This window comes from Drosophila yakuba, chromosome 3L (genome assembly GCF_016746365.2).
Source record: "Drosophila yakuba strain Tai18E2 chromosome 3L, Prin_Dyak_Tai18E2_2.1, whole genome shotgun sequence".
In the NCBI taxonomy this organism is placed as follows: Eukaryota; Metazoa; Arthropoda; class Insecta; order Diptera; family Drosophilidae; genus Drosophila; species Drosophila yakuba.
The window spans coordinates 22,412,316-22,430,471 of NC_052529.2; the positions used below are offsets into that span (position 1 = coordinate 22,412,316).

Sequence of the window (18,156 nt, forward strand, 5' to 3'; positions counted from 1 at the left end):
TTAGTTGTCAAATCTCTCCATCGTCAGCCAGCTTTAGCACTCTATCAAAGCCGCAGATATTGGGAAAATCCGGAAAGCGGGCGAACAAGTCATAGTGATAAAAGTTTTATCACGTATAACTTAAGCGTAAATCTTAAAGAAAACTTTCTGGTTAACTTGAGTAAACAAAGCGCGTGGCGCAAACACCCAAATACTTCCCGAAGGGAAAGGGCAAAGGACACATATGCCAGACATGGCGACAAGGACCAAAGGCAAACTGAACGCCCCATCCACGAAGAGTATACACATATTGAGATATAGTGTGTCTCAAGTTTGAATAACCCAAAAGGAGCGGGGTGGGCAAAAAATGTTATGCATAGTCGCGTGTGTTTGTTTGTAGACACATTTGGTTATTGCTTTATCTAAACGGTTCTAGTAAACCCCTCCCCTTCCCGATCCAATAACTAAGGACATTTTTGGGGAAGGGAGCCAAGCATTTTATTTGTCTAGCATATTAATTGGATCTTGTCGCGTCATCAGTGAGCCCGTATGGATGGGGCTGAGTGGAATCCCGGGGATTGGCAAATGGTGGGACCCCACCTCACCAGGAAAAGTCTTTGGCCAAATCGCCCTAGACAAATTAGTTTGCAATAAGCCAGTACTCAATGTTGTTGTAGCCTTGGCAAGCTCTTGTTGGGGGCAATTTTGGAGCACAATGCAAAGTTTTAATGAATTTCTGTTTCAGCTGACCCCGCTCTACGCAGTTCGCTTAAGTTTGCCGCTGCAATTTACTCTGAATCAGGGAGTGGATAAACGGAGATGGTGGCGGAGCGTCCCAGCTTGCCACTATTTGTACAATCCAAATACCCTAGGACCACAGGAAGTATTTGCTTTCACAAATCCAGTTGGTTTCGAAACTGACATTCACATCATTGAAAAATGTGTGTTTCAATCAAATTCCTTGAACTGGTATCACCCTTATCTATTTTAAACATGTGCAGTAGTATTTTTGTATATAATTAGTTTAAAGAATGCGTATCAACCATGAAGATATCTTGAGTGATTTAAAGTTCTACTTTCTTCGTTCCAATAACATAACTTGGTGGTGTAGGTTATAATAAATCCCTGAATCTCTATTCCATTTTCACCAGCTCAAAAGAAGTTATCCCCATTTTGGCTTTGCTTTTGTGCTTTTCCCCAACTTCTTCACCGATTTCCGCTATTGCACCATTTTGGGTAAGGTATTTTGCATCTGGTCCGCTCCCTTCCTTCGCCATCCCTGGAACTCCCCCGCCGTCCCATGAATAACAAGTAAACTACAACTTGCAGTTTTTTGCATTAAGTGGAAGTGGGGTGTAGAGGTGGTGGGCAGTGGAGTAGGAAAGCAGAAGCAACCATTTGGCAAATTAAGCGCTGTTTGTTGTGCATGCCGAGGGGAGGAGCAGGAGGTGGGTGAGGCGGTGGGGAAAATTAATAATGTATTGTGTGCAGAGCCATTTGCAAGGTTTGAGTTTGGTTTGTCCAGAACTTTGAGGTCAGCGTGCGGGGCATGATTTGCCATGCACTTAAAAATTTATTAATTGTTTGCGTTTCTGCAAGAAGTCCTCGCCCAAAAGCCCCGAAATCGCCCCTAAGCAGACCCACTTCCTTTTCGTGTTTAACTAGCGGCAACTGTGCTAATTTCAGCAAAAGCTCGCTGGCAGAAGAATACTTTTCACCAAAAGGTGTTCCACTTTGTCTTTGGCGTAACAATCTCGGCCCACTTCAGGCACCTTTGAGAATTAAAACTCCAACCCTTTGATGTACCCACAAGAGGCCAAGCATATGAGCATATCAGTCTAAGCCGCTCAAGTGGCATAAGTACTTTAACGCACCCCGCCAGATCTGACCCATTTTCTCATAATAACACCCAAATTAACCCCGCCAGGAGATGAACTCAAGCCGAGCATGCATTTTTGATATACCGAAATACAAATTTCCAGCTGTTTAAGTCCATAATATAAAATCCTATTTTGAATAACTTTTAGCGATTTCAAGAATTTACACAGCCCACCTACCCCGAGACACAGAATATTCCGGCGAACGGTCATAAAAAATGGAATAAAAAATTGTGCAGGGTGCTCGGGGCGGATTCAATCAGCTGCTCAACCTTTCGAGTTGCCAGTGCTCAATTAAGCGTATACAATAAATTCCCTAGCCGTGAAGCAACCCCTATATCGATATAGGAGATACGGTTCTCGAACGTAAAGCATATGTGCGAGGGCATGATCTCGGGAAAAGTTCAAAGTTTGTCTCGACCACTGTTTCTATAAATAAAAATAAAAATTGTATTTATATAATTAATTGTATCAGTCGGAGCAAATTGGCCATGCGAGCAACCCTTTTCGCTGGTTCCCGCTTTTTTTGGGCTCTTACATAAATAAAACTGCAGGGGTGACAAAGAAGTTGCACGCACCATGAAACCAAAGTGGGTGGTGGGAGGCAGGCAACCACAAAAACGTCAACCACAATACAAAAATTACAGCCACTAAAAACCGCCAACGACATTGGCGACGACGAAGTTGAAAAATATCAATCGATGTGGGTTCATTTATGTGTAATGAACATTAATGGAGCGCAAAGAGCGTGACTAATAACCAAATTACCAATTGGCTAAAAAGAGTCAGGACCGCAATGGACAGATGACGTCATGGGATTTCTATAAAAGTCTATGGAATCTTTTATAAGAAATCCAACTTCATTGGGGGAAATGGGTGATATATACAAAGATAGATACATAGGTGGTAGGGGGCTTGCAGAGGTGGAATAATAATACTGCGCATAAGCCATAAAATACCATTAAGTACGTCATTTCAATTTGATTTCGAAGCTTAACTTTGCTTAATGCTAGGGCGTAAAATCGAAAATGAACAAAAAAGTTGAGATTGTAAAGTTTTCTTACTGCGTCGGTCAATTCGAGCTCATTAAAATATTTTTAATGATATCCTGCGTCATCTCGAAACTTTGACACTTAAATCTAAACGGCCACTGGCGAATTCGAAATTATGGCTCAAAGTAATCACAAAAGGATTAGGAAGCGACTGTCAGATAAATTTGGGAAGCACAGATTGAGACACATTTATCACTCAATATTCCTGTCCTTCGTTCTATCGTTTGCTTAATTATTCCTCCTAATTTCCCCCACCACTTGCAGTTTTTCTGGATTGATAATAAATGGCTTTCAATTTATTTGGGCCAACAATAGGCGCTCGAAGTGTTTTTGTCGTGGGTTTAATTAAATTTTCTCAACTCGCTTAATTGCCCTACGCCCACTGCAAATCATTAAAATCTTTATGGGCCGGCCATCACCCTGCCAATAAAAACCCTCAATTTGACGACGTACACAGAATTGTCATTATCAGGCTACTCCATAAGACCATCCCGATCAAATGGGAAATTCCCCCTTTAGGGGCAGTATATGTATTTGCTCTTCAAAGCTTTTGTTGTGATTTATGCATAATAATTGAGTAATTACAATTTTTAATTTCCCATTGACTTTCATGTTGCATTATTATTATTATTGTTATTATTATTTGCTTAGGCCAACAAACAACGCAAGGGAGAACAAAAAGAAACTCATCTAAAATGCTAATTTTCTAAACTGGGCAAATTATAATTCAACTGAGACCAAAAGCAACATTCCGCGCCGAAAGTGACAATTAACACTAATTGTCATTATAATAATTTCATATTGTTTTTTGCTCTTAGTTGTTGCTACCACTAGAGCTGTTGTTGTTCTGGTAATTGTTTAAGCTTGCCACGGCATTTTGCTGTCCCGACAATTTAAAATGCAAAATCTGGAGTGGAGGAAAAAATCGTGGGACGAAAACTTTGCCGTGTGAAGTTCAGCTGAGTTCGAAGCCGGGTAAAAATATTGTTTTTAATATAATTTATGTGCCCGGTGCAGGGCCCAAGTCGAAGTAGTTCTGTAATGGAATTATGCCCCTCTTCTGCACGCTCTGCTCTCCATCAGATCCGCACATGGCGCTACAATTTTTGCTATGTGTTTATTATTTTAACACGAAACTTGCACTCGAGGTGAAGGGTGAGTTCTGCGGGGAGTTTTCCCCTCTTGTAAACAGTAATTTTTGCCCATTAATGGCGGGTCCTTGCATACTCACATATGTACGTGCATATATGCTGTACATATTATTGTTTCCTCGCAATAAGGACATAGCATAGGAAGGAGCAGAAGAAAAAACAAAAAGGCAACAAGTCAAGTCGACAGTAATTTTCAACACTTACCAGCGGGCTAAGGGCCCAGGGTGCCCAGAGTCGCAGAACCCCAGGACCTCGGGATTCAGAACCCCAATGGCCATTGCCATTTTACATCAAAGCAGCGAATTCTTCGAAACAAATCCAACCTCAGTGGGGGAAATCCTGTGACGAACGAGTACATGAAAGTGGGCTCTAATGGAAAGGCGGCGATTCCGCAGAGAAAGCGTTTTGGGGAACAGACATTCGCAGACATTTCCCTTCCTGGCGCTGACTTTTGTGCAAAATCGTGCCATAAACACGACCTCCCAGCACCAACATTCAAACAGTCCACATATGTGAGCAGTTTGTCACGGCATAAGCTAGAGCTTGGGGTCTTCAACTTGGGGGCTCCAAGGAGTGCAGCTATGGATTCGCGTCACAGCAGAACGCAAAAACCAAAACCAAAGCACTGACTTTTATAATGAATTATTAGTGGAGTGCACCACTCCAGTGGTCGGGGGGGTTGTGTTGAATGTGTGGTGTTTGTGGGCCTTGCGGTTTCAGCTTGGCACTTAAAAATTTAATAGGGCTGCAACAGAACTACCGGCTCGGCGTGCAAGACCCCAAAAAGAACCCACCTGAACCCCAAAAAGTATGCAAGGAAATTTAAATTGATTTAATTTTTCAGGTTTTTTTGTTGAGCTCGCCAAGCCAACTGGAAATCCTTTGGCACTTTGTTAGTGCCAAAGTCACAAGAGCATAACCGAAGATTTTAGCCTTTGCCCCGAAAAAAAATTAATGGCAACTAAAAGCCGAATTAAGTGCTTAGGGTGGTCGGCAGCTTCATTACTCCACGCAAAAAAAAACATTTATGCTCCAACGTTTAAGTGGCCTCTAAAAAATGATGAAATTAACCTTCGGCCAAAACGCGGAGGTAGATTTTGGGATTTGTGAATTGGACTAGCCTTGTTCATTTGCTGTTCCCGCCTATTACGCCTCGCCATGTTTTTCACATTCTTAGGGAACCGTTTTATGTTGATTGCTTTGAAGCACACAATGTTGGCAAAAAAAAAAAGCGGCAAGCTGTGCCACTCTTAGCCCCTGCAACCGTGAAACTCCTTCTACACTGAAAGCCTCTTTTGCAACGCAAACACTCTCATCTAAACCAGACCACTTTACACTGCCCGAGCAGCCAAACAAAAATTGCGCATAATTCCGGCTCTGTAAAAGTTGCGAGGTCTGAGCTGGGCTCCACCACTTTACCACTCCTCCACTTCAGCGGAGTTCGGCCCACGGAGCTCTAAACGTTGCCCAGCCCAGACTGAGGGCCTGAAACCCCGTCCTCGTATATTTGTCAAGCAAATGGAATAACCGCTGCAATTGCTACAACGTCAAAGCCAAACAAAAATGTTATTTGCCGCTTTGCCCAAAATCAAGTACACAACCAGTTCGCAGTCCAAAAACGCAGTGCTGCCAGCGGGCTTGGTTTGGGGGGAGTGAAATGTGGATTTTGATGTTTCCTGGTACCCAAACGGTGGTCTAGGCGGAGAAGGAGGTCGTTTGGTCCTGGAGTGCGGCGTTCGCCCAGTCGCTTTATTAAAGTTAAAGCCCAGCATTGTCCCTTTTTACACATGAGTTTTCGAGTTGACGAGCTCCGAATCAACGAGCAAATCAACCAACGAATGCACAGTCGCAGGACGAGAGAAATACCCAGAATAGAGGGAACCATTGGGGCAGCACATATAAACTGTCAAGAGATTCTCGTATACCCAGATTTCCAGCTGCACCCATTCCAGAAAACAATCCTAGAGTGGTGGGGTATAAACTGGTCAATCAGCCTTGGTTATTCGGAATGAGCCTAAAATGGCATGCCATGGAAATGTGTTATGTTTATAATAAATCTGAATTGCAAAAAACGCTAAATTATCCATTTGTAGAAAAACTTTCAAATACTGCTTTTTTAGTTGCGCAACTCTGGTTTTCTTTTATAGTCCCTAGAAAGTAGTCCGCACTTAAGATTAGCCCAATATAATACTTACTCCACTACTAATTACATAAATTCATAATAGAAATGTACCCCTCCATAGTAAGAGTACATTCGCAAAGAGTTCACTTTTCGACCCACGCCCGAATTTACCCCTTTTTTCGGACTGTGATTTTCGCGAATCGCGCTCAGAAGTTTGCACTGGCGGTGTTGTTTCTGGTCCGGAGTGGGTGCGGTGGTAGATTGGGTTTTGGGATCGGGTGGTGAAGGCGGACGGACTGGGGTTCCATTTTGATGGTGTTGTGGCACTCGAAGTGCATGTGAAACGTGCACACCAAAAAACCGAAATCAAAGCAGCAGGCAAACCCAACACAACGCAATGGGAAACGTTTGTTTTAATGCCCCAAAGCGACAAATATTGAAAGAGAAAGCGCAGAGAAGTCGGAGCCTGGGTGCTGGGACTGCAATACTAAACTCCAGTAGGCGATTTAACTGCCAAAGTAATGCAATGACAAACAAAACAGCCGGCACGTCTAGGTTTTCGGAGTTTTTCAGTTTTCCAGGGGCTTAAGTGGAGAGCCTCGACCAGAGGCCGCATGTTTTTGTCCATTTTTCCGTCCGGGTTTTGGCAAACGTTTTTCGAGGTGAGTGACGGCAGGAGGAGGGTCATAAATAACGAGCCCAGTTGAGTTGCTTTTCAGCGCAGCTGGTTCTGACCCCGACCGGAGAGGAGATTTCCTGAAGCCCTGCCAAATGCAACAGGGGCGGCACAAAAGAAAACTGCCCGAACCAGGTTGTAGCAAAAAACGCGAAAATCTGCGCATCCTTAGAGCCAAAGTAATTAAAGTGGCAAACGCTGACAGCCAGAGAGCGCCACCTAAAAATATGTCATATAAAAAGCATAGATATACACGTGCATACGTGCAAACGTATATGGAAACCGCATGCAAGCCGCTTCCATGCTCCTCATCCGTTGAGCTGTGCAAAACCAATTTGTTTATAAAAATATTAGACCACATGTTGCGAGGGTTGGGGTTGTGGGGGGTTCTGCTGGATGCCATAAAGTATGCAATAGTTGCCTGACCTGTGTAGTTATTTTATTATATTATTTATGGTCAAATGGCGAAGTAAACTTGCATTTTTTGCCCCGCTTTTTCTGTTTTTCATTCGGTAAACTCTCTGAACAAACTCGGTTAGTAAATTCATTTTAAGCCAAGGGGGACTGGCCATTCCCCCATCGGAGGGTGTTTTCCCGCTCATACTCCGATGCAAGCCAAATACCGCGCTAGTGACCAAAGCAACCGCAAAGTCCGAGCAACTAAGACACATCCACACATAAACGGGCGAAGAACACAGATGCAGACACACCGACACACACAAAGTAGCCGCAAAAAAGTGGTCAGTTGGCCAAAAACTAAACGAAATGTAATAAAGCAACGGATATGCCAGTTTGGCTTGAACAACACTTCATCACCATACCCCTCTCCACAACCCTTTATCGGAAAAGAGGGTCCGTGGATATATTTTAAAAGCATTTGCTGCAGCAGCAAGCACAATAAATGAATATGAATTAGGCAACAGGGAAGCAAAGGGTGAAAGAAAAATATCTAAAAGGAACCCAATACAGATGAGTGTCAGACTTATGAAACGAGACCCCAATAAACTGTGTTGAATAGCTGTGAAAAAAAGCTGGATATGGGTGCTAAGGCTGGTAGCTCATTATTAAACATTTTTGTCTCGACTTAAACTTAATTTACTGAATTACATTGGTTACCAAATCGAGCAATTCCCTTTACAAATGAAATAAGGAAGATTGAATTGATGCCTTGATTGGTAAATGTTTGAAATATTAGTAACAAAATAGGATTACTCAAAAGCTTAAGATAACGTATGTAAGAGGAGGCGTTACAAACTGCCATCTTTCTAGCTTGTGGCTTATTTATTTTTACAAACTTATTCGTAATTTAGTTTTTTGACACAAACATTCCATTTTACGGATATTTACCCCTGCTTTGTATCACCATTTCTCGTCTTAATTTGAGCTATAACTTAAACTATATTTGCTTGGCCAGACACTTCTCTTTTGACCCATTTGAAGATGCCATCTTATTTACACTTTTGTCTTAATCTCGTTATGGGTGGCAATTTTAGTTTCATTTGCCAAATCGCACACATACTTATGTCTGTGTCCAAATGAATTTGCTGCAATAATTTACGCTGCATTCCTCTCGTTCATTCCGAACTCAAACACTGCCGCTTTTGTCCACTCAGAAACATTAATTTTCCTCACAGCTTAAACAACATTTTCATTTACACCCACATGTGAGTAAGTGAATGGGTGAGTGAGTCGAGTGAGTAAGTGGATGAATGAATGAGCCGAGACAACATCTGCGGGCACTCTGGGGAGAAACCATATTAGATTTGTTAATTTAAATGCAATTGCCAAAAGCAGTTGCACCTTGAGCCAAATGGCCTTTGCCTTCCTACCATAAATAAATCAAATTAATGTCAATTGCACCGAAAACAACAACCAGGCTCAGCACAAATGTGTCCAAATTCGGCTCAAACGACTCAATATAATGAAACAAAAATCATTAAGCCACTTTGTGGAGATGGAGAGAGTTTAGAAAAACGATTACAGGCCTGGGACTATTTTGAATATTTCGGCTGCTTTGTCCATTGACTTCCTATTCGGGCTGGGCTGTCAGGATCGGGCCAGGAACCGATCGAACCTGTCTGGGCCTCCAGCTGTGCCCCAAGATGTCATGATGCATGTGGACTGGCCTCCGCTTCAGACGGTTGTCAACAATGTGCAATGATTTCTCTCCGGTCGAAGGCAATCACAGAGTCTGACACGGCAATTAGACTGCAACAAAAGGGTTCGGGGGGACGACCACTTCTGCCTATTAGTTATTGAAATCAGCTGTCAGAAAGTTCCGAAAATTGCACAAGTCCCAACTGACGACTGGAATGGCATAAATGCCACAGCAACCAAAAGCACCGACACACACTGCGAGAAATCGAGGATATGTCAAGGAAACTTGGGCACGTCTGAGTGGGAATCGAAGTTTCCGATGTAATTTCCCACATGCAAAATTGATATTCAATGTGCTTTGGCTAGTGTAGAATAGCTAAGAAGAGCGGATCCCTCGACAGCCACTCACAAAAATGGCCGACGTGACCATGGTAACCTGTTTGGTATTCACACCAGGGTAGGCCAAAAAGCCTGGTCACATTTTATAAATGTTGTTCCTGTCAGTTATGGATGGAAGTATAATGAAAAATTTTCAAACCATCTGTGATTTGGTGCAAACAACACTGCGTATGGCTGATATTTATTCGCATCCTTTCAGCTTGAAAAATTCATCTAGCAAAATGAGAGGATAAAACCTTTGAGGGCCACCCTAATGCAGGCGCATGCACTCGTAGGAACAGACACACATATCCAAAGGACACGGGTTTCTGGGGAATGCTTGATTTGATTGCGAGTGAGGAGAAACAGTAAAGAGGAGCGAGAAGAACGGAAAGTACCGTGGATTTTGAGCTCAGCTGCTGCAGAAAGTTTTCACAATGCCAGTTGCCCATTTCCCCGCTCAAGTGTGAATTCATGTAAATGTGTGTGGAAGTCCTGTGCCGCATTTGTTTGCTCTGTTTATAATTCAATTGTAAATGCATTTCAATTACGTGCACATTAAACAGGGCCAGCACAGACAAAGTTTTTGGTGTCGGGCCAAGGACTCCGACTTGACCACTGGGCCAAGACCAGGACCAGGGCCATTACCACGGCCATTGCCGGCCAGAGTCTGGTCCAGAACCAGAGTCTGAGCCAACTTAGCGAACGGAACACGCTCCGCATTTAAGGACAATTGGCCCATTATGGCAGCGCGTTGAAACGGCAAAACGAAAGTGGGCAAAATACAAAGAGTGCGAGGGGAAGGCATCCAGAATAACAATGCCATTAACAACTACTGCAAATGGCTCTTAAAGGTGCAATGTGTGCACGAATGCCGAAGAATGGATAGGCAAGAGTTGGCTGCCTGTAGAGAAAAAGGAAACAAATGCAATGGTTTCCAACTTAACTTTCAGGCCCATCTAAGACAATGTTGAAAGCAGTTTTTAAAAAGTTCGAAAATAAATGAAGCAGCAATTACGAATGCATTTGAGGCTTGCAGATCATGCAGAACTGGTTGGATGACTACGATGGTCCATCTTTCACCAAGTAATTCGTGCCAAGAGTTGCAGATCAGGACATTATAACATTCAACTAAGCCAAATGATATAGGAATGATAAAAGATAGTTTTAAACCAAAATTAACATACTTAAATACTTGTATTCATTAGGGCTAAACAAACATCTGCAGCGTTGTTAACAAGGCTTAATTTAATGTGAACCGGGCCAAAAAGTCCCAACGGTTCCCGACCCCCCCTGAATAATCGACGGGGGTTAGAGTCACCTCGTTGCGTTGAGAGCAGTGAAACCTGCCTAGTCAGAGGTTAAATGACCTTTCGAGTGCACTTAACCAAGCAGCAAGGCTCAGCCAAGCGCTCCGTTTGAGGATGTATCTGCATCGGTGTGTGTTGCTGTGCTTGTGTGTATTTCTGTGCAGTGTCCAACAACCCTCGCAAGTTTTTTGGGCCTTAACCAAAGCCACTCTAATGAGTCGTCCAAGACCGAGCCCCAGTCCCACCGCATTCACAATTAGCCTCGAGTCCTTCTGGTCCTGCAGCAGTCACTAAAGTGTAACCTGTATTCTTGACCACACTCCACTCCCCACTCCCCAATCCACACCGGCCCATCACCCCGTTCACCGTGCCCACAACATCGTCATCGTCTTTGGCAATTAAGCCTTGGCCGACCGTTGACCACGGCAAATGACCGCAGCCAGTTTGCTTTCATTAATTTTTGGTTGTAATCCTTGCTGAAGCTTTTCATTTCATTTTAGTTTTCGCCTCGCAGTTGTTGTTCCACTGACTACGACCGGGCTCTTTTCGGACTTGCCGGACTCTACCTCGTCATCCTTGTCGTGCGTGTGCATAGTTCGGTGCACACTTTTTCACACTTGGTCGTACCTACAGAGGTTGCCCAGCACCAGCAGGGGTCGTATGGGTTAGGGGTCCAAGGGTTCTGAAAATCTTCAAATTAATATTCTGCTAGAATTTCGTTTAATGTGGCATCCCTATAGCCTAGAAAAACCTGGAATCTTAGGTATTACAAATTATGCCTAAAATAACAAAGCTAATTGAACTTCAATATTATATATCAAAAACTGGAAATTTTAAGATTTCAAAACGCAGTTGATCATTTACGCTCTCCTATAGATTTAGATGTACATATATATCGTTTAGCTAGGATATGTAGGATATATTTTAAATGTAGAATACTCATTTTTACTTGCTGTTTAATTTCTTCTAATCCCATTAATATAAACTTTTAAAATTGTTAAAATTAGGATACCCCATTCAATTGAAAGCTACAGATCCTTCCGAGATACAAAATAATTACATTTTATATTTCTCCCCCGTCAGCTCTAGCTTTTAACCATTCAACCGATGGTGGCACTTTGATAAGCTCTCATCTCTTGTCTTGCCATTTTTTGCAATTCAAATTCCATTCAGGTCGCAAATTAAACAATTTACAGGTCACTTCCCAGTCCGAAGGCAGTGCTGACCGGCGACGGCCTCTTTTTTCTTTGTGTTTCCGGGGACTGACCGTTGAGTTTTTTGCCACAGTGGTCATGTTTTTACATCTGGGCCATGTCCAGGCCCAGTCAGCTTCGGTAGCCTCAGCGTTAATGACTTTTGTGCTGCGCCCGCTTCTTTTCCTGGCTCCCTTCAGTCGCCTGGCCAAATGTTTTAAAACTGGCCAGCAGTTTTTGTTGCTTTGCTGCTGCTTCTGCTGTGCTGCTGTGCTGCTGTTATTGTGGGTTGTTGTTACTGGCGATTGCCGGGCGGTTAGTGCGCCGCGTTTGCAACCGCCCGCAGTGTTTGCCAGGACAACCAGGACAACCGACTCATTTGTACAGGTTTTTTACACACTTCGCCTCGTTCGGCGATGGCAGTGGGCTGGCGGGAGTGGGGAAAGGGAATTGTTAATTAAAGTATTGTCTCCTCGTTGCTGGCAAAATGAACAAGTAGAAACAAGGACCTGACCCCACTAGTCCTACTCTGCTCTTCTGTGCTCGTCCTGGCCGTCAATTGTCGAACATGGTACTCTACAGTTCCACTTAACAGCTACAATGGGCACTTTGCCACAATGAATTCAAATGGATGCCCCCGACGTTCGTTCCCTCTTTTTTTTCACTGCACCGCACTCACACACTGAGGACTGCATGTGTTGTTATTGTTGTTTCTCCTGTTTCGCTGCACACACACGTGGACATGACGTGCACACAATGACAGCTGACTGTTGGCTTCCAAAAGCCCCGAGGCCACGGCAGTCCACAAACGAGAGTTCGGGAGGGGCAGAAGCCCGGGTTCAGAGGTGAGTCAGGGGGTGCCGGGGAGCCGAAGGACTCATTGAGCAGGCCGTGATTCTTTAATGACTGCTTTAATTTTGGGGTTTACCAATTAAACTACGTGGCAAATGAAAAATACATGCAGTACGGAGCTCGCATTATACAAAGACCCTCCTGGAAGGAGGGAAACTTTCGTTGAACTAGACGAATTCTTCGGGCACCCACTTGAAGTGTAAATGGCCCAAAGATGCAATTACCGAGAGGAAGTAGTCGAGAATTTAATTCAGCTAAATGCACCGAGCAGACATTTGAAATGCACAAGTACAGTCTGCCCCAGTAAAATTTGGCAACGCAGACTGGCCATGAGTGGCCCACCAGTGCAGCACCGAATAAACTTGTTAAATAAGAATTAAATGAATAAAATGCGGTCACTTGGAGAGCCAGAGGATCACGGAATGGTGGCAAACAATGAAGATGCCCAGTTTTATTCGTTCCGGGTGAAGTGCGGCAACGTGCACCATTAACCCGCCATCGACAATGCCGAACTTCAGCTTCCGAGTGCAGCTGACCAAACATCCCATCCACCTGCCACCATAGTTATACCACCTTCGTCCTTCGTGGCAAGCTGGCCAGCTCTGCCCACAGGCAAACATCCTTGCTTCCTTCCTGCTGTTTTTACCGGTTGCCCAACTCGCAAGCGCTAGCTTCTGCTTTTTCGCGAGTGTGTACTTCATTTAGCAAGCGAACCCTGCCCAGAATAAACGGGGGAGCAACTGGAGGGCAGGGGGCTTCCGGTCCACGTGGGGCTTTCCCAGCCAGACAGTGCATCCCAGTGTACACGTCAGCAATGACATTATTGCCGCTGTTACAGGGTTGTTGCAACGCCATTATAACGCCATTGCCAAGACCCCACCTTGACCACCCCTGGCAACTAATTTTTTACACATTTCTCATTTTTCAACCCGCCATTATCCGCTCTTCTTTGCAGAACGACACGATGCGCCTGCTGTACATGTACCACGCCCAGGATCCGCCGCACGGCTCGGTGCGTCCTGGCACCCTTCCGGATCCGGCCCACGCCTTCCGCCCCTACCGCCCCATGGTCCTCATGCAGCGCGCCCAGCTGCCGATACCCTCACCCACGCACGACGAGCGCGTGCGAGTCCTCGAGCTGCGCAACGAGGATGTGGAGCTGCCCGCCGGCGACCTTCCGCTCTTCTGGTGCAAGATGTTTAAGCTTGAGGACATCAATCGCAAGCACCACCTGATCCGGGTAAGGAAATTCGATTCAAGGCCCCTCCTCGATTCTCCTTAATCGAGGGTCGCTACATAAACATAAAACCAGGATAATTTACTAAATTTGTACGAGTTCGATTACCATTTGACTGCTCTTGCAAATGTACACCGATTGATGTACATCAGAAGATAGATATACATCTTTTAGATAAAATTAATAACATAAGATCACTATAAGTACTTATCGAACTTGACGATTCAGATTTGATTATTAAGGCAGATTTTTTAAGAAGAGTAACTTATTCAAGTTAAGTATTCTCAGGCCTTTTTCTATATTGAGTAATCTAACTAAGTACTCTCGCTGACGAGTACAGTAATAGAACGATATATTAAAGTCGCAACTCCTGCTCTCCTTTAAACATTTTTTCCCGGGTGCAGGACTAAACGATATTAAATACAATGCATAATTAAGGCCAAGTGCAGTGACGCGTTCTGGAATTCCGCTTTTGTCTGGCAGTCACTGCTCCAGCTCTCCGCCGGCTGTATTCTTGTGTCCTCGGTATAACCAAATTGAAATATTAAAAATTTATCCCCGTCTCGCGCCCTATCTTTCCCACAATGCACATCACATCACTAACCGTTGTCTCCCGTCCTTCGGTTCATTTTCTTTTCATGGCTGCAGTACGAGCCGATTTATGATTCATCGTCCAGCGTGCACTACTTGCAGCACATAACGCTGCACGAGTGCCAGGGTGCCCACGCGGAGCTGGAGGAGATGGCACGCGAGCAGGGACGCCCGTGCCTCGGAGCCCGATCCATTCCGCTGGCGTGCAACGCCATCGTGGCCTCCTGGTCGCGCGGCAGCGAGGTAAGCATAAGCATCCGAGAACGGAATCGCATTCTCCGGCCCAGATACCCCCGATACCCCCAATGCCCTCAAACCCAAAGCCTCGAACCCCGATGCACTGAGACCCAATACTCTCGACCATTTTCGTCATAACCATAACCATGCAATATTAATTTAACCTGCCCAATGCCTCCTTTCAACACGAAAAAACGTCGGAAAAGCCATGGCAAATGAGCCCAGACGAACACTTTGTTACCCTAAGTTATCCGTAACAGTAATCGAGAAAATTCTACTAAATTTCATTTTATGCTCATCATGTAACAGAAAAAATATAAATTTAATGTTTCGTGACTTAATGCTGGAACTATTTTTGACTTCATAAGTCTATTTATCCCTTAAAATTAGTAAGGAATCTTTACTGATTCTAGTTTCGAAATGCTCACGGCCCAAGGATCGCCAATGCAGCGATTATAATAAAATCAAATCAAATCCAATTTTCAGTGAACCGTGATCCTTCAACTTGCTCCTCAGGAGAGTACATACTCCTCTTGCTTACAGTGTACATCAAAAAAATGAATACCTTGGCCCTATTGGACCCTGACCCCTCCGCCTGATTCGTGTTTTTGTTTTTTTGAGCAGCTCCGACGAATCAGGGCGGGGTTTTTATAATTTCATCAGAAGAGCGCCATAATGCAGTGGCATGTTTCGGCTGCTGTCCGCCAGGGGCGCTGTGTATTGCAATTGAATGGCAATGGACGATATGGCAAGTGGCGGGGTGCGGATAGCTGAGGAGGTGGACCCAAGCCAAGGACTCCTCCGATGGCTGCATTTAAATTGCACATGGCCATGGCATCCACTTCCGTTCAGGGCAGCCCAATCCAGCTTCTCCCCCAACTTATATGTATATACACTCATGTGCCAGAATAACAACAAACACTCAATTTATTCCCCCAGTCCAACCCAGCCCATCCATTGTATCCCTTTTTTCGCTGTTTGCTGTCATATCTGGGCTTTCTTTTCGCAGGGCTTTACTTATCCACATGAGGCCGGCTACCCGATCGAGTCGCGACAGGCGAAATATTATTTAATGGAGACCCATTACAACAATTTGAAGCCCGACTTTGCCCAATTGCACGCCAGACAAATGGCGGATAATTCGGGTTTGAAAATCTACTTTACGCACGTCCTGCGACCTAACGATGCTGGCATACTGTCAATCGGTAAGTATCCCCACATTCCCACAGCCGTCTATCCATCCCGAAACAAAGGGGTTCGCCATATGCATATACATATGTGGATATATAAATTGCAGCTTGGCGGGCCAGCGAGTGCGAGTGCGAGTGGGAGAGCATCTGGTGCCCTTTGTATATTTTATGCGACAGGACTTTCTATATCTGTATGTGTTGTATGTGTGTGTGTGAACGTGTATGCAACTCATGTCATGCAATTTATGAGATTGCCGAGTGGACTGGAGCGCCACGATGGGTGTGGAATGGCAGGTCTAACCGCATTGGTGGGGCTAGTAAAACAAAAGCTTATGACTTTGCCCAGCTTGTCCAAATGCGGTTTAGTTGCGCTTGGGTGTGGGTGTTTGTATCTATGTGCACGGGCTGTCTGCAAAAACAGCCATAACAACAAACAAAAGAGATAAATCCCGGGAAGGAGCAGCCAGACAGCAATTTAACTACCTTTTATCCACCATGAAAGTTTATATCGTCACAATTTTAATTCGAACGGCCCTGTCAGACAACGGCAAGGCTCTTCATTTTTTCATTTGAGCTGCTCCAAATCGCTCACAAATAGATTTTCATTTTAAATTTGCCGTTCATCGGACACAAACATACACGCATTCAAATCAAACAACTCGAACGGCTTGGCATGTGTCTGTAGTCGAAACAAAAGCGGAAAGCTAAAACTTTCTAGCCAAACAACTAAATAATTCAAAAAGCAAAAGGTTAGGTGCTGCCGGTAACAGTTCATTGTGTATAGTTGCAGCGAGGGCTTCTCGTGCAGATACATAAATAGTCTTGACGATTTATATTCAATTGTACAATTGAAATTTTTGAACTAATAAACCATATGAAGTAAAAATATATTACATTTTGTATAACTTTACTACAGAACTCGCTCACCTTGAGTTTTAAAACTACTGCAATTAATACCTGCTCAACTGCTAAAGCATTCATTATAGCCAATTTTCGAGGTCCTCATTGGTACTACATCTCCGTTGAGTTTCTCTCCAATTATCATATTGTCTATTTATAACTGGTCTTAACTGCGGCAAAAGTTTTGACTTACAAAGCGACTACTGTCGATTGAACGAAAGCAACGAAACAGCAATTTACAAGGGAAGTCGACTTTTCCTCCTCTAGTGCCTAAGCGCTTCTAGAGTACTTCTCAATCACCCTCCGCTGCACCGCGCATCCAAATCCAAACGGCCCGAACAAACCACCTGAAAATTCCTCAGGTTCTCAATTTTCTGTATACATGGCTTATTGTGTGGTTCGTGAGCAGGCAGAGGATAACTAAAATACTAATTTCACTTTAGATTTTTTTTCTATTTTTTCATGTTGGTCGTGCTAGGCTGTTTCTTCTGTTTGTTTTTGGCATTTTGGGTGGTTGTGGTGGGTGAACTCCGGGGTTGGGCACCTCCTACCGGCCTGTCCTTGCTGTTGTTGCTGCAATTGTTATTTCACTTTTGTTGAGAGTCACGCAAACCAATATAACTTTTCCCCAACCGCACAGCAAAGACATGGCCCAAGCGCTAAATAAAAAGGGGAGTGGGGAAAACGGGGCGTTTGGACGGTTGGTACAACTTCGACTACTTACATTTCATCCATCTTTTCTGTTTTTTGTTTTTTTTGAGTAGGTGTTGCCAAAACTTCCGGAGTAGAACGCTGAAGCACAGCGGAAAGAGAGAGAGAAGTGGATTAATACATCTTGATAGAAAAATACAATTTGGGAAAGCCAAAAACAACGGAGAATTTTGGTATAATCCAGGGAACATTCGCATTCGGGTGGCCAAGATCCGATTCTGAGGGCTTTAGGGGCGGCTGACGGCATTTACCATTGAAATATTTAATTGGAATTTAACGCATACCACGCACACAAACACATTCGCAGCAGCCAGTCAATAAATAAAAAATGAGAAAAGCCACAGCGAAAAATAAAATGTTGGCTACAATGTTCTCCTGGTTTGCTATAAATTGAATTACGGAGGGGAGCTAAAGCCAAAGCTTTCGGGTCCCACACGCATAAGTAGCTACGAAATTGCTACGTTTCCGGTCTGTTTCCGTCCCTCTCCCTCTGTCGCCCATCTCGCTCTCGCTGGCTGCGGCAAAATTTAATTTCAATTTAATTGGTTATCGATATAGCGCCCTGGAGTATGCAACGAATCTGTGATTAATGTTGCGGCTTGG

At 44.1% G+C, this 18,156-nt stretch overlaps 1 protein-coding gene across 1 annotated transcript in view; it reads left to right on the forward strand.

Annotated features, from left to right (window-relative positions):
* The window catches only part of LOC6539817 (MOXD1 homolog 2), a 111,270-nt gene that overhangs the window by 71,831 nt on the left and 21,283 nt on the right, over positions 1 to 18,156 (forward strand). Inside the window, exons 4-6 of the mRNA XM_039373509.2 lie at positions 13,643 to 13,927; positions 14,573 to 14,758; positions 15,762 to 15,957. Coding sequence (XP_039229443.1) covers positions 13,643 to 13,927; positions 14,573 to 14,758; positions 15,762 to 15,957 — 667 coding nt within the window. The remainder of the gene's footprint in view (positions 1 to 13,642; positions 13,928 to 14,572; positions 14,759 to 15,761; positions 15,958 to 18,156) is intronic.